Source organism: Poecilia mexicana, unplaced genomic scaffold (assembly GCF_051168715.1).
Source record: "Poecilia mexicana isolate PSO_F unplaced genomic scaffold, ASM5116871v1 scaffold_3, whole genome shotgun sequence".
NCBI lineage: Eukaryota > Metazoa > Chordata > Actinopteri > Cyprinodontiformes > Poeciliidae > Poecilia > Poecilia mexicana.
The window spans coordinates 27,936,626-27,960,908 of record NW_028263372.1 but is presented as its reverse complement, the minus strand read 5'-3'; the positions used below and the strand labels follow the sequence as shown (position 1 = coordinate 27,960,908).

Below are 24,283 nucleotides of genomic sequence, written 5' to 3'. Positions count from 1 at the left end.
GTGGTTTGCATTTTTCTTGTTCTGAGGCATGTAATTACGACAAAATTATTTGAAATTTATACTTAAAAAAGGACAAACTTGAATAAATTGTTTTGATGTGCAATTTGGTGATGTTTAGGTAAAGATATACCAGTAGGAATTTTTTATTTTTTTTTAAAGTGGAATGTAGGATCTTAATTAAGCAGAAGTCAGTGAGAACATGTTTTGTTTGATCAAAAACTTTTTGAACTGATAAGTATTTTAAAAGTTAAAGCATCTGGTAATACCAGTGTTCATTGACGTGCTTTAAGTCAAAATGTTTAGGTTTTTTTTTCTAATTAAAAGAAATGAAGTAGTTAACGTTCACAACGTGTTTAGACAATTTGAAAAATGATCCTACTCATTTCAACAGAAGATAATTGGTTTAAATGACATGTATTAGTCTGGATAGCCAATGCTTTAGTCATCCTGTTCTGAAAGAGCAGCAATTTCTCATATTTAAGTGGTTGAATAGCACAAAGATTATGGTAGTCCAAAAAGAAAGAGGTTCCCTGTAATGTGAATTCTTTACACAATTCGCACCGTTACTTTCAATGAACACAAATACAAACCATGTTAATTGATTTTTTTATTTATAATGTAAACCAACAGAGTACAATGGGAACCGAGTATTTACAGTTGTAAAACAAACAACAAAACATTTATTTATTGCATTCAGCACTCAATAACACAACCTTGTCACAATGTTCTACAACAAGCAGATTGTCCCATAGTTGCATAGTACAGGTGAGTCAAGTGTACTTGCTACTGGCAATTGGTGTTAAGTGCAAAATTTAATCTACATCAAAACACACCACAGAGCAAGAAATGGGGTTAAAAAATTAATTTAGTAGGTCCATATAAAGCAGTCTGCTCAAACCAGAAACCTGCCTTAAAACTATAAAATGTAAGGAGGTTATGCTGCGTATTTCAACTCTCCAATTCAGGATTTATGACCCGCTTTCAGCTCTTCCTACATTGTCCTAGCACAGAATTTTGTTTTTCATCTAGTCCTATACTTCCTTAATGTGGTGAACTGTTTTGCTGTGCATGTATGCAACAGTAGGTAGGGAGGTTTTTATCCTGCCTGTAATATTTTATTCTCTGGAGCGGGTGTGTAATTTTCAAATTTAATTTTAAATATATATGCAAAAGTCTATCTGATCTCTGTGCGTCCAACGCATAAAACCCTCCTGAGACGGAGAAGTCTCTTCATCTCTGACAAATAGATGGTGTTAATAGTTTTAACAGTTAATGCTGTAATCTCAATGACAAATACGTTCTGAAGTGTTGGACGCCACAACAAGCATCAGAACACAAAGCAAATAAATGTATGAATACTAACACTAAATGTGAATTATATTAGAACTGTAAATAACTTGTAACAAGTATTTCAGCATACACTTAAATGCAATGATAAATAAATAATGTAACACAAATCTGATGTGGAGACATGTTTTGTTAGGAGCTGCTTAAACCAAAATACTACACAAATCAAAAGAAATTTACCTTGAGGAATCATTTTGTCTATCTTCAGTCTCTTCAGTACATTTGTTTTTGTTTTTTTTAATTGTAGATCTGTGCCAAGGTGAACGACTAGATCCAAATGTAATCCTCAATTTAAGCACAGTCGTCAAAACTACATTTTGAACCATAAACAGAAGCTGTACAATGTGCCAAATGTATAAACGGAGTGCTTCTTAGTTTGCTGCAGTTTTGTTCCGAGTTGCATTTGCTGAGACAGGTGCTACATATGTATGGTCACCTTGCTATTTAGAGTTTCGAGAGAAAGAGAGAGAGAGAGAGAGAGAGAGAACCAGATGTAGATTATAATGACAGAGGAAGTAAAAATAAAAATAAAACTACTATTGTGCACTCAGGTGCTGCCAGTATTCCCATGAGGTGCCAATATATTATTTAACAGTTACAGATAAACAGCTGATCATTTCAGATTTGTCAAAGGGTTAAACTTTCCACAAAGACCTTTCATACTGGTGGTATTCTAGGGGGTTACAGACCTGCTCACCATGGAGGAAATAAACCAGCCAGCTCCTCCTTGAGTCAACATTCTTATCAAGAATGTCGAAATACTCCATCACTCAACTCAGACCAGTGTCATAGTTACGGCTTGTTTTGTGTAATGCTGCAAGAACATGATAAATAAATACAATTAGTTAGGCTTTGGAGTCACAGTGGATAAGGCTTGCTCTCATGTCCTTCTGCATTCTCACTGCAGCTGAGCGATCTCAGTGTTCAATGCTTGCAGTCCAGCATCAGGCCTCAGAGCTGGATTTCCTCAGGCAACATGCAGCAGCTGAGCTGCATTAGAAAGAAGAGCTTTGGCCCCAGCAACTAGCGAGCTGAATAAAGAGTCAGACCTTCAGAAGGTCCAAGTCACAGCACCGACATCACTGCATGGGGCAAGACGGGCACTCAAAGCAGCAGCACATAGAAGAACCCATGGCTTTGGGGGGAATCAGGTCCAAGTCTTCATCATCAGGAATCTCATCCAGGTGGTAGCCATCCTGAAGCAGCTGCTTGCTTAAATCAGGATGGACCTGGGGAGGAAAAAAAAATACACACTCCACTAGAACCTCACAGAACAGCTGAGCTAAAGCTGATAAATGTTAGTGAGTTTACATTTGAAGTTAGTTTTATCCTATGTAGAGAACTGATGAGGGAAGTATTTTGGGGTTTTTTTAGACAATTTCCTGAAGTTTCCTGCCTGATTAGATCATCGGGATAAAATACCTTGAGCACTTTTTATCCAAATTTTTAACAAATAATTGATAGCTGTCAAGTTAAAATTTTAAGGACTAAAACATACAGGATAAATATAGTCATGCTGTAGGTTTATTGACAAAGACAAGTTTTAAAGATAAAGGGATTACAAGTTTAACTGGTTTATCAAGAACATACTTGCCCTTACCTTTTGTCTGATTCTTCAACTAAAACAAAGTGTATAACGAGACATTTATAGACATTTGCTATAAATCAAGATATTTCAGTTTTTCCCAGGCCAATCACCAAACAGAACCAACTAAGGGAAAAGCGGCAGATTCTGATATTTAGATGATTGATTGGGGGCTTCTCTAGGACTAACTTTTGAAAAGATTGTAAGTTTATCATGAGAATATCCATCCATCCATCCATTTTATTTACACCCTTGTCCCTCAGTGGGACATCTCTAGCTATTATAAGAATATAATAACATTTAATTTGCATAAAGCTGCCAATCTTCCTGGGTGTGGAAGTTTCAGCCAGTTTAATTTGAAAAGAGATTTTACAAGACTCAGAATAATCCCAAAAGATCAAAAAACTCAATTTAAAAAGGCCTTCAGTTAGCTTCAGCAAGTATGTTAAATAAAAAAAAAAAGTTCATGAGAGTCCAAACAGGTGAGAGGGTAATAGACAAGTTTGGCTTGTTTTAAGGAGTTCCAGGAAAAAGACTTGTAGTTCCTAAAGAGAGTCTATAAAAGCTAAGCTGAGAAAAGAATAATATACATCCAGATTAGACATAGGTGGACAGGTCTGCTCAGATCTGAAATATGTACCATGTGGTACATTAAGATATTCTACAATTAAAAACAAAGCCATTTGACAGTCACAGCGAGACTGTTTGTTTTCATGCACGACAGTGATCTCACCCAAATGAATACTTATAGAAGAATGAGAGCAGCTATTAAAGAAAATACTGTGGTGGGGAGCCTGTATAAACAAATCCAAATGCACAAACTCATGACTAACATAGGAAATAAGGCCAGGCAATTTCTCTGTACAGCATATGTCACATATCACCTGAAACGAGGGTGTGAGAAGAAAAAGGAAAACAACTATGCACATAAATTACTGTGACATTAACTCAATGACTACTGAGTAAAAAAAACTAAAAATTGTCATCTGTGACGTGGCTAATGTGGTTGTTAGTTGAAATAACTCAATAAAGTAATTTTCTATTAGTGCTATAAGAAAAACCGTTTCATTTATCTTTTGCCTCCTATTTGCTTTAAAATCTATATATCTGTTACAGATGTCCTGCAAAAAAAAAAGCACAATAGTTTGTGAATAATGACTCTGAAGGCAAGGCTTTCAATAAACCACTTTCTTAATAGTGTGAAAAGGTGCACAGAGAGAATAAAAAATGCACTAATTGACCTCGGTGAAAAGAAAACAAAATGATCTTCCCGCAACCACAGGCCGACAGTCCCGCAGCCAGTTTGACAATATGTCAAAGAATCAGACAAATCTGAAAAATGTCCAGTGAGACAAACTCACCTCGGCTGAAGAGTATCCTGAGGAATACTGCTCAAAATCGATCTCTTCATCACTGAAAACATCAGGAAGAGAGACTGTGAATGTCGTAAATGTAGCTGTTAAACTAAATCAGCAGTGCAGCGCCAACTTTACAGCATTATCAAGCCGTAAATACGGTTTTAAAGATCATTTTGACCTCGAAGGCGGCATCATCGGATTGATTTATGCCTCTTTCTGTGTGCCCCACCTGTCTGAGTCTAGCGCCACCAACATTTCCTCCGCGTTCTGGCTTAAAGCAGCGTAGCCCTTGTTAAACTTCACCGTCCTGAAAAAGAAGGTAGAAAAAAAATATCTCTTTAAACATCCCTGTTTCGTGTGACATGATTTAAAAAAAAAAATCTGCTTTTCTCTTTCCCCACCTCTTGACTCCCTGTCTGGGCTGTTGTGCCACTGGAAGACCAGCAGAGAGGGCTTTCTTCTTTAGCGCTTTCCTCACCATCTCCCTGTGTTTCTCTTTGAACGATCAAAAAGAATAAATGTCATCCTTGCGCTGACAGATTGAAACCAACAACCAGATTATTGATTAAACCATACTGAGATTCATCAGTGCTACTGTGCACATATTCTAATGTATAATTCCTGATTGTTTAAAGCCGGTCAGTACTGTTTGCACATGATATCTGCATTCTATGACCTCGGTTGAAATAAACCCTAAACATTCTAAAAAGTCAGGGACTTAACCTCAATGGAATACTTAAATATAACTTATATAAATCACTGGTGGTTCATAGATGTAATTTAACGTTGTTCTCATCTCTCCCCTTGCATTAACAGTGAAAATGCTCACGTAGTTTGAGGTGGATGGCTGGAGCTCTGGACATGATGTAAGGTCCTCTCTTTTCCACCGGCCGGATGCCTCCATCTGGAATCTTAGGTCTTGTGCTGTTACTTGGTCCCTGAAATTTCACAAATTCAAACAAAGAGGGTTCATAACCGTTAAACAGTTCCGCATTTTTGTCAGACCACAACCACAAACCTCAATGTCTTAACTTAGATACTCAAGTTTGTTATTGTTTATTTTACACAACAGTATGAAATGTGTGTATACATTTGCATATAGCCTCTTTATTAAGACACCCCTTTGTAAATTACACTGCCACTAATTCCAAAATAAGGAAACTGAACTAAACTGAAACTGAACCAAGACTTGGAAATCCATGTAAACTGACGGCCCAGAATAAACAAAAGTAGTGCGTCTGTTCTCAGCCATTTTGTCTGCTCTTCACTGGCCTCTCAACGTCACCAAATTCATTTCAAAATCCTGTTGTTTTCTTAGAAATGCCTAAATGGCGTTCCTTGTCTGCACCTCTCTCATTTACTCCAGAATGATCTTCCTTCTTTTTCAATAACGTTTGGCACCATATAAGCTGACATGGTCTTTTTTTGTGTCTGTCGTGTAAGTGTTTTAATAATTATTTAATAGATTGACTTTTATCCCTTTTTCTTAACTTATTTTTATACTTGATAAACTTGCCGTTTTAAATGTACTTTATAAATGAATTGGATTTTGTATTATCAGAACATGCCGTCCACACTGGGGAACAAAGTGGAGGCAGCATCATGCTATGGGAAAGATCTTCTTCAGCAGAGACAGAGCATATAGTTTACATGAAAATGCATGAAGCTTAATACATGCAAGAAAACGTGAGGCTGCATAAGTGGGACAACCCTAAACATACAGCCAGGGCGCAACAGTAGAATGGATTGGATCAAAGTATATTTATGTGTAAGAATCATAGTCCAGTCATTTATCTAACACAGACACTCTGGCTAGACTTGAAAATTGATTTTCAGACTTTCCATTGAATCTGATTAAGCTTGAGATATGTTGCAGAACAACACTTTCAACCTCCAAACGTGTAAAGATGTTAGGAACAAATCTAAAGAGTTTCAATAGCTAAACACAAAAGCACACCACACTGTCAAGCTTTTATTTACCGTAAGGTAACTTAAGAATCAATTTCCCTCTTTAAATACATTGACGTTTGTGGATGCAACGCGACAAAATATGTTAAGGTTGGGACTGTTGAGTAAATACATGAACTTATGAATATTAAGAGTGTTTATTGAAACACACATTTGATGAGCAACCTATAAAAAGATTTTTTTTGGGGGGGTTACAAATAAACAGCACTGTGATTACAACACAGTACAACACAAATGCACTTTGTTGTATTTGTATTAGTTTAGCTTTCATTATAAACCCTAACTGTTCGAACAGGAGAAAGCGGTTGAGAAAGACGTATTTTTTATGTCAATTACCAGGCTGGTGTTATTGTCACATATATAAACTCAGAAGCTTTTCTTTGAAGCTTATCTCATGTAAACAACTGTCAAAGATGACATGCTAGGCTAGCTAGCTAACCTCCCAGTTTCTGTTTTCATCCAAGCTGTCGTTGGACTAGCTTTAGCATTACCGACAAAACTTGTTCCTGCTGCGCCTCCAGGAGTGTGTCCTTTTCAGGCTCCTCTATTATGTCGTTCATCATCTTCGGTTTAGTTGTCACAATTTATTCCACAACATAGCTATGACATTAGTCCCACAGGAGAGGGACCTGGTGATTACTTTTAGGCACTTCTGTTAGCCCGCTAGACTGTTGCTATCAGTGTTAGCCAAGGTCTCTACTTCCGGGGGAAAAATAGATAACGACTCCAGAGTTTAAAAGATTGACCATAAATAATGCAAATACATAAAAAAGGATAAGGACAAATGCTAGTTAGCAATTAATTTTAAAACACTTGTAACAATAAATAAAGTATTAAATTACGAATACTACACTGATTCTTCTTTTGCTATATGTAAAACTACGCTGCTTTTTAGCAGTTTGTCGCCATCTAGTGGCTAAGAGAGTGGATACGGGTGGATAGCGAAATGTAAAAATATAGTGGAAACACGTGTACGGAATTATGGTACACTTAGTGTAAGTGTTTCATAGAGCTCCTGCACTTACACGTACAGATCATTGTATATTTAAGATATCGTTTACATTTTATATGTAAATGTTATGTCAGGTATCCTTTCATCTGAATTACTGAATCAATGTAGCATAGTAAGGAGGTGATAAGCCTGTGACTTTGCTTGGGTGTGTAGGAAGACCTGGTTGCTTTACAGCTGTTCACATATTGCTGCATCTTTAGGGCAACATGAGGAAACCAGCCTCAGCATACAATATGTTCTAATAAAAAAAAAACACCTAGTAAATGGATGCTATCTTTGAACTTCAGAAAACACAATGACCCAACACCTGATGATGACATGGCTGCCAAAATCATCCCAGATCCTGGAAACCTCGAACTGAACCTCATATATTATGGATTCTGTGCCTCTCCAATTTTCTAAAGATTCTAGGACTTTGATTTCCAAATAAAATGCAAAATGTACTTCAATATGACAAGGGAACATTGGATCACTGAGAAACAACCTGTAGGCTACTGTTGTCCCTTCTACTTCTTTCTTTCCACTAAGTTCCTATCGATATTTTAAATGCAGAACTCTGAAGAGCACGCTTCTTTAGCGGTAGTTTTTTTCTGGCTTACACTCCTTGTGGATTTTGATGAAATTGTCAAATTATCAATCTTTCCTTTGATTTTGTAGCACAAGAACAGTAAAAAATCCTTCCAGGTCATATGCAACAATTTTCCTAAAAACTTGATGCTCGCTTTTCATTATCTGTAAGCCATAATAGGCATGAGAAATTATCCACAGATAAGCAACACTACATATATTTATTAAGCACATTATCACACACTGTGCTGTGTGTATTACACAGTGTGTGCAATAAATCTATGAGTTTCACTTTAAAACAAATTTCTTTTTGTGATATACTTATTTATAACTCAGCACTTCTCTGGCTTTCCTCTAATGTTTTTTTTATCATCAGCACATATTACATTTGTAGTTCTCTTTCAAATACATAACACGTTTGGTAACTGTTTTTTTATTATATCCATTAATTTGTACAACAGCACAGAATGTATTGAATTAACAGTATAGATATTTCCAACGGGGGTCAGTCGGGAGAATCATCACTTAAAAAGGCCTGAAAGAAAAAAGAGAAGAGAGAGATGTTTCAACCCACAGGTATTTTTATGTGCATCATTACAGTTTTACACTTTGAGACAGTCAACAAACACAACATGGGTGTGAGCCAGTGTGTAGTGTAAACACCCTCTCACCTCGACAGTCTACAGCTTGTCAATTCCAAGCTCCTCTGGTGTTGAGATGCCAAGTTCTGTGAGGGTGGGCTTCAGCTCCTGGATCACGTAGGGATAGATTTCTTTGTGGGGACCTGCTTTGTCCTGCAAACAGGAGAATATGCTTGAATTGATTGCAAATTAGACAAGTAAATTTCAGTACACTAAATGCTGGAACATTGGCATTTTCGTGACTCTCTGATTGAGCTTCAGTTTGGAAGTGCTAGATGAAAAGTTCAGAAAAGAAACTGAACTCTTGCCTTAGCCAATGGAGGGAGTGAGACTCACCTTGACGGCTTCAAGGATGCGGATGGCGCTGGCGAGATCGTTCAGCCTACGACAAGCTCTTAATGCTGAATCTAGGATCTTGGGTTCTGGGACCAGGTCATATCCAATTAAAGTGTTCATGCCTGTAATTGGTAAAATCCTTGTTATTTACCAGCCAGTAAGTATTTCAGAAGTGACAGTCTCACTTGGTGTCATCAACAAAGTTTCCTCCACAGTTAGGATAATAAAAAACTGTTTGTTTCCTGTTAGAAGAATTACTATATGTATTTCAGTCTCAACAAAGACAAACAAGTGCAGGTATTCCAGGGCTGCTTCTCCCAGTGTTCACTGGATTAGCAAGTATGTTAAAAGCTAGAACAATAACAACCTACTACTAACTTAAAGAAAGTTTTTTTTTTCCCACAGGTATTAAACTTTTAAGTTATATTAGCTGAATTTGCCTAAAGCTTCCTCGGAATTTCAGTCTTCTTGTGGATCTGGTGAGGAGTTTTAAAAGCTACACAAACCAAAACATTATCAGCAAAAACACCAGGAAACTCTCTTAATGACAACAGCAACCAGTGCAGTCACCTTTCCTCAGCTCCCAGGCATCAATGTCAGGTTTGCTGAAGTAGGTGACCCAACGAGAATCAAACTCCTCTTCCGTCTCCACTTTCCCATGGGAATAACATCTGGATGCCAGGGGAGCTGGGAAAAAAAGTGCAGAATTATTATAAAGCAAAACCTGTTTCCTAATTAAAAAAATAAAAACAATCACAAAATCACACCAAGAAATAACACCTGATTTATTTTATTTAAATAAATTTAAATTTATTTTATTTAAATAAATTTAAATTTATTTTATTTAAATAAATCAGGCATTTAACAAAAAACTAAACTTAAGAATATAGAACAACTAAATGAAGGAGCTCTAAGTGCTTGTTGTGCTTTACATTTTGCCTTCTGCTTTTGATAGAGTAAGACAAGAATAAGAAGCTGTTGTCGGATGGTTGACTACCATTATTACACAACCAGACAGTAATATGGTGCTTAAGTTGCATTACTTTAATCCGTACAACTGGAGAAAAACCCAGTCACCTTGACAGTTTCTCAGCCTTGTATAAGAAAAAAACTTAAAATCAGAGGAACAAATTTTCAGCAATTGTGAAGAGTTACCTTTTCCTCCCTTTTGAGCCTAGGTTAGACAATTCTTCAACAATTACCTTTTGTGGAAATTATCAAAGTTGGAGGGACAGTCTCAAATCAGCCACCTTCCCCATGATCGCATATACAACAGAAAAATATCTCTTAGTTAAAATTAGTTTTGAACTACTTTTCTGGGGAAATACATTGTCAGTCTTTATAATTGTAAAAATGCTTAAATGTGTCATTCTGTATTTAATCATCAGACATATTAGGGTTTTCAAGTTACCAGAGCAGGTAACTTTTCAAAATCACAAATACTTTTACACACTGACGCCAGTAGTAGACCTAATCTAATGCCTATCTAATGCTGAATAATGGTCATTTATAATGAATGAAAAGGTACAACTACTTGCTCCAAATGACACATGCAACACTTCTTGATCCCACTGCACAAATGGTATTTATTGTCAGACCACAAACTAAATCTGCATCTGATTTTAATCAACAACTTAACATACTAACTATGATCCCAAATGAGCATTAAAAGTTCTCAAAGAAAATAAAATTAAACCAGCAGTAGTTCTCCACCTGCTGTCGTGTGCTTAATATTGTCCCCTATTAGTTTTACTCAGAGGTGAAACTTCTCAGGTCAGGACGAGGAACAGAAGGTTGCTCGTCCTTAAATCTCAACTTCTTCTAACATAATTTTGCACTTTCTTCAAGGTATTATACACTTTGATTCATGACTATTTATGAACATAGACTCTATTCTGTTTCCTTTTAGTGACTAAAAAGCTTTTCGCCTGAGCTGGAGAACTTTACACGGGTTTAAAGAGAACAGATCAGAAAAACGCATTTTGATTCAAGGGAAGCTAGATGAATTAAGCCGCGGGTCAAATAAAACTACAGAATGAGTGTTGGTCATAGCTGTGTTAAACTGCGGCTACCGACACTTCTGAACTGACTAAACGGGGTCATCACAAGGTCGAGAGGCTTGTTCTTTAAATTTCATTCCAAGAACCCAATTAAAATACAGAATGAAACGTAAAAGAGCAAAACACTGATAATACGAAACTAAAAGAAACAGCTGCATTCAATAATGCTTCAATGTCACCCTGTGTTAGCTTGTGGCTATATGCTAGCCGAGCAAACCAATCGTATTCAAAGTTTTATAAGATTTTGCTCTAGGTATAAAGCGGACCTACGTACCCGAGTAACCGGTCCGTGTCCGAGCCACACTTCGGAACCCTGAGGTCGATAAACGGGAAAGAGCTCGCAACATGGTGCCGGACAGGAGATGCTAATCGTCCTGTAAGTGATAGAGAGGGAAATTCTGGACGGACAGACACGATGAGGGCGCCTGTCGTCACGTGATTCACGGGGAAAGCCGAACGCCTCTACGTAGAGGACGTCGACCTGACGTAATTTCTGGAACGTGAATTCTTGTTTTCTAGAGTAGACCACACTTAAGAATAGACGCCTCATGGACCGCTCTCGCCTATTATCGCTGACGAGATTTAGGGCGGCCATCTTGGAGCGGTCCACCACTACACTCAGCGTTATGTGTTTTAGCAGGCACAATGACGTATCAGCGCATTTAATCGATCATAACACGCTTTTTTGTTACTGGAAACCTTATTCAAACATCTATCAAAGCTACAATTATAAACAATTGTATTTTTTAATTGTACTGATACATAGTTCAGCATATTTAAATATGCTTAGTGGCTATAACAATAGAATAGGAATGGAATATTCTGATATTGATGTATGATGAGCATATTACAAAGCACACATCCGTTCATAATTTATTTAATAAATTATTTAGTAATATCAATACATATTTATATAACTATACAAACACAAATAAATAATGATTAATAATGACACAAATAAATAATGATTAATACTGAATAATATATATTGGATACATGTTTATGTATATGTAAGCATATACATACATATATATATATATATATATATATATATATATATATATATATATATATATATATATATATATATATATATATATATATATATATATATATAAAATAAAAATTCCCTTCTCACCCTCCGTGGGTGGTCTCTCTCTTTTTCATCCTCTGAGCTCGGGTCCTCTACCAGAGGCCTGGGAGCTTGAGGGTTCTGCGCAGTATCTTGGCTGTGCCTAGAACTGCACATTTCTGGACTGAGATGTCTGATGTTGTTCCTGGGATCTGTTTGAGCCACTGCTCCAGTTTGGGGGTGACTGCCCCGAGGGCCCCGATGACCACAGGCACCACTGTGGTCTTCACCTTCCAGGCCTTCTCCAGTTCCTCTCTGAGGCCCTGGTATTTCTCCAGTTTCTCATGCTCCTTTTTCCTGATGTTGTGGTCACTTGGTATTGCTACATCCACCACAACGGCTTTCCTCTGTTCTTTATCCACCACCACAATGTCCGGTTGGTTCGCCATTACCATCTTGTCTGTCTGGATCTGGAAGTCCCACAGGATCTTAGCTCGGTCATTCTCCACCACCTTTGGGGGTGTCCCCCATTTTGACCTCGGGGCTTCCAGTCCATATTCGGCACAGATGTTCCTGTACACCAGGGGTGTCAAACTCAATTTCACCGAGGGCCACTTCAGCATATTGGCCACCCTCAAAGGGCCACATTGACGGTACAAATCAGGAGTGCCCAGCTCCAGTCCTTCAGACTGCAACTTTTAGATGCATCCCTGCTAAAACACACCCCAGGCAAAAGGTTGACTTCCCTCATTAGCAGCAACTCAGTTCTGTAGAGCCTTATAATGAGTAAATGATCCAGGTGTGTTAGAGAAGGAACGCATCTAAAGTTGCAGATGGTAGCTCTGGAAAACTAGACTTGGGCACCCCTAGCATAAAATGTATGAAAATACAATGTTAAAAATAAATTGAACACCTCATATTGTTAAATAACTCTTTGGAGCTTCTGGTTAGGAAGCGCATTACAAACCTTTGGTTGAAATGGTGCGTTAAATTCAAGTCTCCATTACAGACCAGAGAAAACTAAAGAGAATGCAACTTTGTGTTAAACCATTTGAGGAGCCGGCAGTTTATCTTGAGGAAATAAATGACGATGCAAAAGTTAATTAGATTGTAACATGCGCAGTCTGCTGCTCAACCACTGCGGAGGCAGTTACGTTACGCCACTGCGAAGAATTAAAAACCGCTGGGAGTAACTCATCCAGCGGATTTAACAAATTGAGCCTTCTTGGTGCACGTAACCCAGGAGAGCGGCGCTCTGGAGGAGCTGCAGACGTGACTTCTGTCCGTTTCAGAGAAGCGAAAAAAAAAAAAAATAAAATCCTTAAAGCGCACACCGGACCCCGCAGGGTAAAACACTCAGAGTTCAGTTGATCTGTTTGGATCAGACAGATCCAACTGACTGATGAATTAGTGCAGATTTTACTGCAGATGGGAACCAGGAGGAAGTTGTTCAGACCCCAGCGGGTGAAGTGATGCTAATTTAAGTGAAGTCGCTTAATTTAATTTATTAAAAGTTATTGGGGCCTCAGTCAGTGGTTTTTTTGTCACTACGGAGAAAAATGTAGATGCATTTATCTGCTTAATCTGTGATGGGATCAGGATTCACGGTGAATATTAACTAAACCACATAAAATGCGGCTAAATATCCGATGTTAATATGATTATAATTTCACGGATAAAAATAGTACAGGACCGATTTTTTTTTTTTTTTTTTTTATGTTGTCGGTCAAGATAACGGATAACAAAAAAAGTCTAGCGCCACCTGCCGCCCTGATACCAACTCACACATCTTCATTCACAGTCTTACTTGTAGATCGATTTTTCTTTTCTTGGACGTTTTGATGTTAGCTTGTCTTCGCTGGTAAAATCAATAAGCAGCTTAAGGTGACTCTGCTGCTCTCTCGTGGCGAGAAGCCGTAATGTTGGCTGGTAACAATCGGAATGCATTATGGGAGATGTAGTTTGTCGTCAATTCGTGCTCAAAACCTATTTTAAGTCAATCATGGACCTATAAAACGCTGGGGGGCCACATAAAATGACATGGCGGGCCACATGTGGCCCGCGGGCCTTGAGTTTGACACATGTGCTGTACACTATGCCCGCCACTTGGTTATGTCGTTCCATGTACGCTTTCCCTGCCAGCATCTTGCACCCTGCTGTTATGTGCTGGACTGTCTCAGAGGCCTCCTTGTACATATATATATATATATATATATATATATATATATATATATATATATATATATATATATATATATATATATATATATATATATATATATATATATATATATATCTAGCTTCAGAGTGATTCAGCAGGTGAGATTGAGTCCAAAATCCGATGAGATTCATCCGTGCTGTTTAGTGAATCCGTCTCTCTTTAAAGATTTCCCCCCACTTCTTCTTCCTTTTGTTTTAATGGCACATGCTAATTAAAAATGTAATTGATATGCTCACCACCAAACATCTTTGGAACCTTTCATTTCTCCCTCACATTGCCTATAAACTCATCCTGTACACCGTTCTGTTACAATACTTGCAGAAATCATTCGGTTTATTTATTTGTTGATATTGTCTATTTAACAGGCTATTTTAAGTGTTTGGGGCGTTTTGCCCTAAAAAAACAAAAGAGCCAAATCTATGGTCTAAATCAAAATTGCATCTACATAAACTTCCACTAGGGGGAGACTTTGCATTAGAAGTGCACAAATAAGTGGGGGTTTTTCCCACAATGTCTTGCGTTTCCAGGTCTAACTGCAAAACCCTAACTCTACAATCATTTACATTAAGAGTGAGTAAGAATAAAGAAAAAACACCGATTAAATTATTAAGCATTAATATATTGTCTTTCAGTAAACTAAAAATTGTTATATCTTATCGGGATAAAGTGAAAGGCAATCTTCCACCATTTTGTATTTACATGTATTGGCAAGCTTGCAATGGGACTGGTATTACATGTAACTAAGTTATAGACCATCAGCCCCATGTGTGGGAGAGAGTGTTTCAGTTCTTAGTGACGTGGTGTACTCTAATCCTCCCTAAGCCCAGAGCAGCACTGTGGATGTCCATTAGTTTAATGTGCTGCTACTCATCTTTCCTTCTTTGTCTCTTTGTTAACCTTACTTGTTTTTTTTTTTTCCTTTGCGTCTGAATTTGACATAAATCTTATTTCTCATCTTCCTGTGGAGAGGGAGTAGAATACATATTAAAAAGCAGGTAAAATAAGTATCAAACATGTCAACGTTTTTCTCATTTGAAGTTTTTCTAATGAGGCCATTTATGTAAATTTTATACCACAAACGGCGACAGCAACGCAAGTCGTCCACACTCAGAAGGATAAAAACAAATTAGTCTATAACTGTCAATTTGAATAAGTGTTGAACTCATTAAAAGTTGTGCAAAAGGCACACACTGCTAAGAAATTAGAGAAAATCTGTCAGTATTTAGAAAGCATTCCTGCTGCTATATGCATATCAGTAACACATGCTTTCATATTACCTGATGGTCTATAAAAAGTTGTCATTACAAAAGTATTGCACAGATTGGTGCCATTTGTACATTTTCTGAACCATGTCATATTCTGATACCTCTGAATTTAAGTTTCTGAAAAAATTTCATTTTGATGATATTTTAATATAAGCTAGCAAATCTTCACAAGTTAATTAGGATGCTGCCAAGCGATGAATCTGAATAAGATCCATTGATTCCATTCCCTTTATGTTGGGCTTTACATTGTAACCTTGCAGCTCTTTTGCTCAGATACAATGCAACAAAATAGACAGAAAAACTGGATTTGGTCCTACAGTTTAGATGGTTTTATTGGCATTTAACAAGGTACATATTATTTTACAGTGATGATCACAGTCTGGAAAGGTAAGGAGACACAAAACTGAGTGGCACTATTGCAAACCGATATAAGCTCCTTCTTTGTTTATGCTGCAGGATGCAGCATACCGTTGCCAAGTTAGGATGTTTTCCTGGATAAATGAATTATTTCATGCTTTGAGAAGCTGATAACATGCATAATGCACTTGATGCTCTATTGCTTTGGTTGTGGAATGGGTCTTTAGTTTATGCAAAGATGTTGCAGACACTTTTTAAAATGTGCTGTATACTTGAACTCACTGCTGTTTGTCTTTGTTGGTATTTGCTCCCCAATAATGCTGTGCAGACCACAAATAAGTGCAATTGTTACTTGTCTCATTTCAAAATGAGCCTTCTGATAGAAATATGTATTTTAATAGACTTTAATGCATTAATAGATAATTAAACTTTGCTTTTTTGTAGTAAGATTAGGTCCCTGAGGAAAATGTTTGCAGTGTAACATATGTGGCATTAAATCGTTATAACACTCTTCCAATAATAAGATTGGTAATTCACTGGCATACAGATCAGAGACAGTCACATTTCAGGCAAAATTCATGTTCTATTATGTAACTATTAAGTTTTGAGCAGATTCACATCTAGATATATTTATACAGTGCTCAGTGTTTACTGTTTATACAGCCGTAGCATATAGCATAATATATCCTATCTGATTAATACGCAATGCATCTGAGGCAGACAATACTAGAATACCGAGACTGGGGAAGGATAATGTGGACATAAGGTTTACAGACAGTTTATTTTACACAGAGACTTTAAAAAAAAGAAAAGAATGAAGAGAGAAGATGATGAGAGATCAGGGGCACAGAAGCCAGTAAAGATGGACTATGTACAACGTGGCTAAGACTGGAGTGGATGATGCCTAACTGAACTATTTATTAGCAAAATCCAAAAAAGTGACGTCACAGAGCAACATTGACAACAAGGTTAGGGATTGGATGGAGTGTCAGGTAGGTGTAGGGGTGAGAGCAGGGGAGGGAAGCAATGTATGATATGTGCATGTGTGCAAACTTCTACCAGTATCACAATAAAAGCATGACTGTGCAGCGCCTGCTGTCGGCATTTGGTGTTGGGGGCAGGGCCGGGTTTGGTTGGTGTCACTGGGGTTTAACAGGGATGAGAGCACTTTAAGCTGCCGTTTAGCCACTGCCCAGCATCTTTGTAGCACGCTGGTTGGCCTCATCAATCCTGGTCTTGTTGGAATCAGCCTGAAAGAGAAAGAGAGCAGCAGCTTGTACAGACGCCAGGTTGTTTAGGTAAGACACAAGTATATACAGAGGTATGTGGAAGGGTTATTTCAGTGAAGGTATTATAAATCGGAATGTAAATAGATCAGATATTCACAGGGCAGCATGTAAATCAGATTTGGTCCATTAGTGTGTTAGAGTCAGAGTAAATCTGCTTGAAATCAGTACATAACCTTATGTTCAGCCTGTAATCCATCATAAACATAATTTTAATCTATGTATTAGCTAAATTGTACCTTGTAGAATTAATTATTTTCTTTATTTTACTGATATTTGTTGGTGTAAGAGTAATTTTTAATGCTTTTATCTGTGACAGTGATATATATTTGTTGAAAAAAATTCTATTTTGTCAGCTTATTTTCTAAGAATAGCAATGTTCTTTTCTTTTGTAATACATTTACATGGAAACTGATTTGTTTCAATCAGTTAATTTATAAAATATATAAAAAAAATAAATAAAACAGTAACAGGTTAAAATGTATCTGATTATGTCAAGTAACCAGATACCTGATTATCTGAAATAATCAGGTATCATGTGAGGATGTGTCCCTGGGTATAGGGACACATCCTCTATATAGTACTGATATGAATGAATGCAGTACCTTCTCCATAATCCTTTCAATCTGGCGGTTCTGCGTGTCGATCTCCTGGCCCATGTCTAAGGCCATGTGACGCAGGTTGCCAATGATCCCGCCCACCTGTTCCAGGTTTTCATCCATCTCATTCTCTCGGGCGTCGTCTGTTACCCTGCAGAATACAATTTATTGTGGCTTATTGTTTTTGGACCTAAAACACGAGATACAAGCTGCTAAAAGAAATGTTAAATTTGTTGAAATTTAAACGAGCAGTATTATGCATTTTTCAGGTTCTCAGTGCCATTTTATGGCATTTATGATAATTGAAGGTAACAATATTACCTTCAGTTATTATAAAAATGCCGCATTGAATATGATTTCAAAGAAAATTGGCTTCATAATTTGATGCCTTGAAATTGGCCTCTGTTTCTTTAAGAAAATTCAGCTCTTTCTCTGTTTTATCACATCGGTTCTCTATTAACCCTTTAATAACATTTTTACCAGCGTTTCACTGAAAAGCAGCTTGAATAATGAATTCAGCAGATGCGCAGTTCCATCAGGTGTTTCCTAATTGCTGCTGCTGATAGTCTGAAGGAGCTCAGTGGGGAAGTCGGAGGGATGCTCTGTGGTACAAAGACTCGTTTTGGAGACTTCAGCTTCGCGGAGGAGCCTCAAAGGCAGCGCTCAGTCCCCCAAACATTTTGCACAGCTGAATGGTTGCCAAGGGAAATTTAATGATTTCTCAAACATGTACTAAAGAATCAAAGCAACACTCCAGGTATGTTTTTGATGAGAGAATAACATTATGATATAAGGCTCAAAAAAGTCTATTTTACATAATACTGCCTCTTTAAGGTTTTGCAGTGCGTCCTGCAACTTTCTTTTGATGTACTTACAAAAATACAGGATACCTGATATATTGTGAAGAAGAAAGAGTAACTCCAAGAGACAAAATTATTAACCAGCATGAAAAAGCAAATTCATGTATGTTAAGTATCTACATTCATAAATAAACAGCAACACATGTTCAAATCTGTATATCTTGAGCATTAATGAATCTGGAAACAATACACATTTACAGAATGTACGTATACCTGCGGATGAAGCCCCCACTGATGGCCATCTGTTCGCGTTCATCTACAACTCGAGCCCCTGGCTGGCTGTTGACCACTCCGTCCTGGTTTGCTCCCCAGGCCTGGCCCCCGCCCTTAATCCTACCACAGACACATTTCAGTCAGGGCCACTGGAGGTATCAAAAAGCTATAAATGTTGATGAACTTTGTGTGGTAAGCGTCTGTATGTTAACTGGTTAGTAAAAGTGATTGTGCACATCTTTGTAGGTCTACATGTGGTGTTCGTTCACTGACGTGTGAAATGTTAATGTGCATGCATGTTTTCCTCTATCAAAACATATATGTGCATATATGTTTAGAATGTAAAATGGCATGAAGCTAATCATTCTAACAGAAGCAGCATGACAAGCACATATGATACACAGCCGTTACATGCATTTGCAGTATGTTGGTGAATAATTGATCCAACATGCAGATCAATTGAACGTAAAAAGCTGAAGTGCTGCTTACATTCAGAAAGAATTTCAAACACAAAAAAACAATTAGCACAGAGAAGAAGACGACAACACACACACACACATGAAGACCTGTAGAGTGGACATGCAGAGACTTGGTACACAGTGGGAACAGGATCAGACACATGCTGTAGCTATCAAAGAAAGCTGAGCTGTTAGGTCCATGTGGCAAAAATCCCCACAAAAAGAAAGAAAAATTACATAACATTATCATTCTGATTGGAAGACCAGCAGTGATTAGCCCTTCATTTCATTTGGATGGATGGAGCTATATGATGATGCATCACATGCAGTCAAAGAAGCAAGTTCAGTTCTTCTTGCTCGTTTCATTAATTAAACACCTGTTAGATGCAGGTCTTTGCCGACAGGAACACTTTCATCAGTTTGTTGACATTGGTAAGTATATTTATCTCGATTTGTATGTGATGACACAATTTTTCATATACTTATTAAGTAGTATTCTGAATTATCAAGCAGTCTTTGTTAGTGTTGGTATATCACACATATCAGGTGATGCAGTTAGACTGTTAACAAGAAACGTCTCATGCTGTTTAACCCAATGCGTTCAATTCATATGTTTTAAATGAAACATGAGAGTCTATAACCACAGGGTTACATAGCAAGTGGGTAATGGAAGAAAGGGACCAAAGAGCTATAGAATATACAAGATCTTAAACCAAAACAGTAACATATGAAAGCTGAATCAAAAGACATGAACCCTGAAAACAAATCAAAAATTATGTGCCAGCTGTTGACAAAAACTACAACTCCTTTATTCTGATCCCTATTGTGCTAATTGGGAAGATCAGTTATTGACTGCCAGGATCCAGTCCAGCCCAGTTTTGGAGAAAAGAATGATATGTTGTCAAAATATCAACTGTGGGATTAAATACCAAAAATTTAAATTAAAAACATTTTGTTTATACACGTCAGAAAACAAGAAGAAAAGAAACACATTGAACCATTAGTCCGGTGCACTGGAGAATGTGTTTTTTTCTACTGTCAAAGCACCAAACAATACATTTAATTTCTAAGTTTGCATTTCAATTACGTCCAAGATCTCACTGTAGTACCACATAGTTCAAAAGGAAATAACTTGCTGAAAACTATCCATAGCAAGTAGTAACTAATTATATGTAACGTTTCTGAAATAGTAGGTATAAGACATTACAAGAAGAAACTAGAGAAATTTGGTCAAATGGAGACACCCAATAAAAAAATGATTAAAGAAAACTCATCAAACATTGCCAAAAGCTGCTAGGCTTCTCTTATTTCCTTCCTTTTTTGTAGGTCACTTGTGTTTTCTATAGCTCTGAGAGAGAACATTAAATAGAGTACATTGGTACACAGGTGCAAAATGCACAGACATGACTCAATGACCATAGTTTGGCTGTTGTGGGCCAGATGTAAGGGACTCATTTGAGCTTTCAAACTACAGCTTTAACTTGAACATTTTGAGTTCAGATAACATGTTAACTCTTGTGTATTATTAAAATGTAAGAAAGTCTTGAGGAAGGAGGCTGAGGCGTCATGGTACTCAAAGTTTGTAATCTTGAATTAATGTTAAAGTAAGTTTACTTAAATTTAATAGATCACCTTAGGTTAAAGGTTCAGTGTGTACAATGCAATGTTACCTTGTTTGTCCAAGTTGGACACTTAAATAAAGTGAGTCCCGATTCATTCATCATTGAATAATTTTCTATCGTCTTTAAACAGAGGGATTTATTTCAATTGACTTATTAGGATTTTGTCATCATGACTCTGGCCCTTCAACATGGTCAATAAAACAGTTTTTGATCATTTTCACAGTGCATACACTGCCAAAGTCCTGCAGGAGAACAGCATCTCCATAAATCTGGTCAAAAGAGAGAGCATGAAGCAATGTAATATCTTCTGCTCAACAGTTATGCTGATTTTAGACTTGAGAAAATACAGTGCTTCAAAAAACTTGTCTTATCCAGCAGCCATTGTACAATGCATACAGCAGTAAAACCAGGCTGTAGTTGCTAGGTAATGGCGCTCTAATTGTTAAGTCTATTGTGGCTTAACAAGTGGAAGGTTTTTGAAACTGCTCATTTTCCAGACACCAAAAAACATGAATTTACTGCCAAAAATGACTGGGCTGTTTTAAGAAGCAGCTTTTGAGCCCCTAATGGAAGAACAAACACATGCAAAAATGTGAATTTTGCATCATAGGTCCCCTTTTAAAAAAACTATTATGAGACTATAACACTAATCCTCATAATCACATGACTTTATGTTAAAAATTGTAATGAATAGTTCACATGAAATTTCTGGCATCACAAATTTCAATACGCTTCACACTGGAGCTTTAATCACGATCATTTAAAAACATAAATTAGATTAGCGAGCTTTTGATTTTTAAATGGACACCAGAATTATTATATTCAACGGATTTAGTTGAATTGTTGCTTGGTTAAGCAAACACATGATGACGAGGCATCATGCTACTGGGTAGGTGTAGGAGTGAAGGATGGACTTAAAAGCTCGGTTGATGCCGCAGTCGAGATCCTCGTTGATGCTGATACCTGCTGGAAGGGAATCTTTCATCCATTGTGGAATGAAGGGCTTTTGATGGCAACCGTCACGGAGACTGGAGGGCAAATACAGCACCAAAAGAACCCTTATGCACATGCAAGTAGTACATGCTGTATGCATGCAATAATCATTTGGTGATATTAGTTTTAACTCAGACATGCACACGTGCTTGTGCATGCGGTGCTTGTGCCTGTTCAAACAGTGTGTCGTTGTGGCTTCAGGCCTGATTGCTCACAACACAGATTACCATGCTCTACACACCAGAAGCAGGCAGATGGACAGAAAGGCAGGTAGGCACTGAAACACATGCATTCGGGCGACACAGGCAGCACCTACTTGTTACAGGGACATGAACATAGACCACAGAACTGTCCTAGATTGTTCAAATTCTTTTCTGCATCCATCATGTCCTTATTGATTTGGTCCATCCCCTCCTCGATGCGCTCCAGTTGTTCTGATTAGCAACACATTGTCATTTATCCCATCACAAGAACGAAAGCACGTAAGAAGAGAAGAGAGGTGGAAAAAAACGGAAAAGGGAAGTAGAAGGGGGGGGAGGACAAAGGAGAAGAGACAAAAAAAAGACATAGACTGTGACAAGAGAGACATCAGACATCACCATCACCACCACCACCACCAGCACTGGACAGGCAAGAGCTCGAGGCTCCTGGCCGGTACCTACTTTTTAACACATGGGCATATCAGACCACAGCACTGTCCTATATCTTTTAAATCTTTCTCGGCCTCCTTCAGGTCTGCGTTCACCTTGTTCATGCCCTCCTCCACACGATCAAGTTGTTCTGGTGAGGACAAAGGCATGAGAGCAGTGAAATGAAGCTGACTGGTTTGTGTTTAGTTGGCGCTCTACGCTACAGGGCAAGAGGCTAAATGCAGATGGCAAAGCGGGCAGCAAGGACTGAGAGAGCCTCATATTAACGCTTGTGCAGTGGATTGAAACCAGACGAACTCCAGCGGCATCGTCTTTCACTTTCCATGCAACTTTGTCTCTTGGATTGTTTGTGATTGCATCAGCTTCTGTTTTCCATCCTACCTCCATTCCGAAGGACATTTTGATTTTCTCAGAGTATTTCATCTGAGTGGCAGCAACCGAGTGCCTCATCCAGAGCTGCATCCGAACATAAAGACGGTTATTCTGCCACTTCCTCTGCTTCACTGCTGCTGCTCATCAAACATAGCTCAAGTAGAAGACAAGAGAGGGAGAGATGAGGAGGAATTTATGACTGACCCAATGAAGTAAACCTTTACAGCTGAAGAGTGTGAAATAAGATCTCAAGAAGATAAAAAAAAACAAAAAGAGCATTTAACTGAGCCAGAGCAAAATGTAACAAGTAGCTTCTTATATAAACTATCTATTCATACCACTAGAACAGTGGTTCTTAACCTGGGTTCGATCGAACCCCAGGGGTTCGGTGAGTCGGTCTCAGGGGTTCGGCGGAGCCTCTGCCGCGGAGGTAAAGACACACTGTGTAAAGTCGTGATGATGCCCCGTTTTGCCATCACTTCCTCCAGAGGATCACGTTACATTGCTTAGCCAATCAGTGCTGCGGGAAGGAGTTCCACTCTCAGCATGGATTTGAACTTGTGTCTTTAATTACTTCAGTAAAGCTCAGTTTTTACCAAATTCTATAGTCTAAACCTTAGTCACATCTTTTCGGGGTTGGTACTGCCTCCAGTGGGGTGGGGGAGGTAATACAACTAATATAATTACATTAATAAGTCAGAATACCGCAAATTATTTTCTGTGTCGGGGGTGGGGGGACGATGGGGGTTCGGTGAATGCGCATATGAAACTGGGGGGTTCGAACCACTGCACTAGAACTTCCTCCACAGCTGCAACCTTAACTGTATTTTATTTGTCTTTTATGCGTCAGGACACCATAATGTAGTGCTTTATTGTGGGGTGGAAGATAAATTATAAGGTTTTCAACATTTCTCACAAATAAAAATCTGAGGAGGGTGACTGGTGCATGCATACATCCTCTTTTAATCTTTCACCCTTATATAAAAGTACAGTGGAGTCACTTAACTAGCAAATATTGTCTACCTGTGTATAATTTAGTCTCAGCAAAGATACAGCTGATCTGATGTGAAGGTCTCGTAGGGTTGTTTGAAAAGGTTAGTGAAAAAAACATCTTCATGATGACGAGGAAGAACACAACGGCTGTCAGTGATAAAGTTGTGGAGAAGCTTAAAGCAGATTTGGGTTATTAAACAGCATCTCAAGCTTTGAACATCTCAAGGAGCACTGCTTGACCTGTCACTCAAAACTATTAAAAGCATGGCACAAGTGCAAACTTGACATCTCACCACCTACACTGACAAGCCTAGCAAGGAGGGTATTAATTAGAGTCATTTAAGAGACCAGTTACTCTGGAGTAGCTGAAGACAGGCACCGCTCTTAACTAATGCACAAAAATCAGGCACAACCTTATTATAAAATTGAAACCCACACAAACAATATA

General features: G+C 38.0%; 3 protein-coding genes across 4 annotated transcripts in view; all 3 read right to left on the bottom strand.

The window, feature by feature from the left end:
- Positions 1-592: 592 nt before the first annotated feature.
- Positions 593-7,138, bottom strand: fam219b (family with sequence similarity 219 member B). Its single transcript, XM_014991013.2, has 6 exons — positions 6,750-7,138; positions 5,120-5,228; positions 4,692-4,785; positions 4,520-4,597; positions 4,294-4,345; positions 593-2,576 (listed from the first exon to the last, which is right to left on the bottom strand). Exons 1-6 carry the CDS (start codon positions 6,819-6,821, stop codon positions 2,427-2,429), a joined length of 555 nt encoding a protein of 184 aa, XP_014846499.1. The 5' UTR covers positions 6,822-7,138; the 3' UTR covers positions 593-2,426.
- Positions 7,139-8,254: 1,116 nt separating this feature from the next.
- On the bottom strand, positions 8,255-11,315 carry cox5ab (cytochrome c oxidase subunit 5Ab). The gene is made up of 5 exons (XM_014991014.2): positions 11,149-11,315; positions 9,385-9,501; positions 8,815-8,936; positions 8,509-8,631; positions 8,255-8,372 (listed from the first exon to the last, which is right to left on the bottom strand). Exons 1-4 carry the CDS (start codon positions 11,219-11,221, stop codon positions 8,518-8,520), a joined length of 426 nt encoding a protein of 141 aa, XP_014846500.1. The 5' UTR covers positions 11,222-11,315; the 3' UTR covers positions 8,255-8,372; positions 8,509-8,517.
- A 4,423-nt stretch (positions 11,316-15,738) lies between these two features.
- Positions 15,739-24,283, bottom strand: part of LOC106920158 (synaptosomal-associated protein 25-A-like) — a 39,989-nt gene continuing 31,444 nt past the window's right edge. The window contains exons 5-8 of one of the 2 annotated variants that reach the window (XM_014991016.2): positions 22,483-22,600; positions 18,748-18,867; positions 17,681-17,825; positions 15,739-17,039 (exon numbers count right to left, since the gene is read on the bottom strand). In XM_014991016.2, the coding sequence (XP_014846502.1) occupies positions 16,971-17,039; positions 17,681-17,825; positions 18,748-18,867; positions 22,483-22,600 (452 nt within the window). In that variant the 3' untranslated portion in view covers positions 15,739-16,970. Of the gene's footprint in view, positions 17,040-17,680; positions 17,826-18,747; positions 18,868-22,136; positions 22,255-22,482; positions 22,601-24,283 lie in introns of both variants that reach the window. The other variant, XM_014991015.2, reaches the window with a different exon arrangement.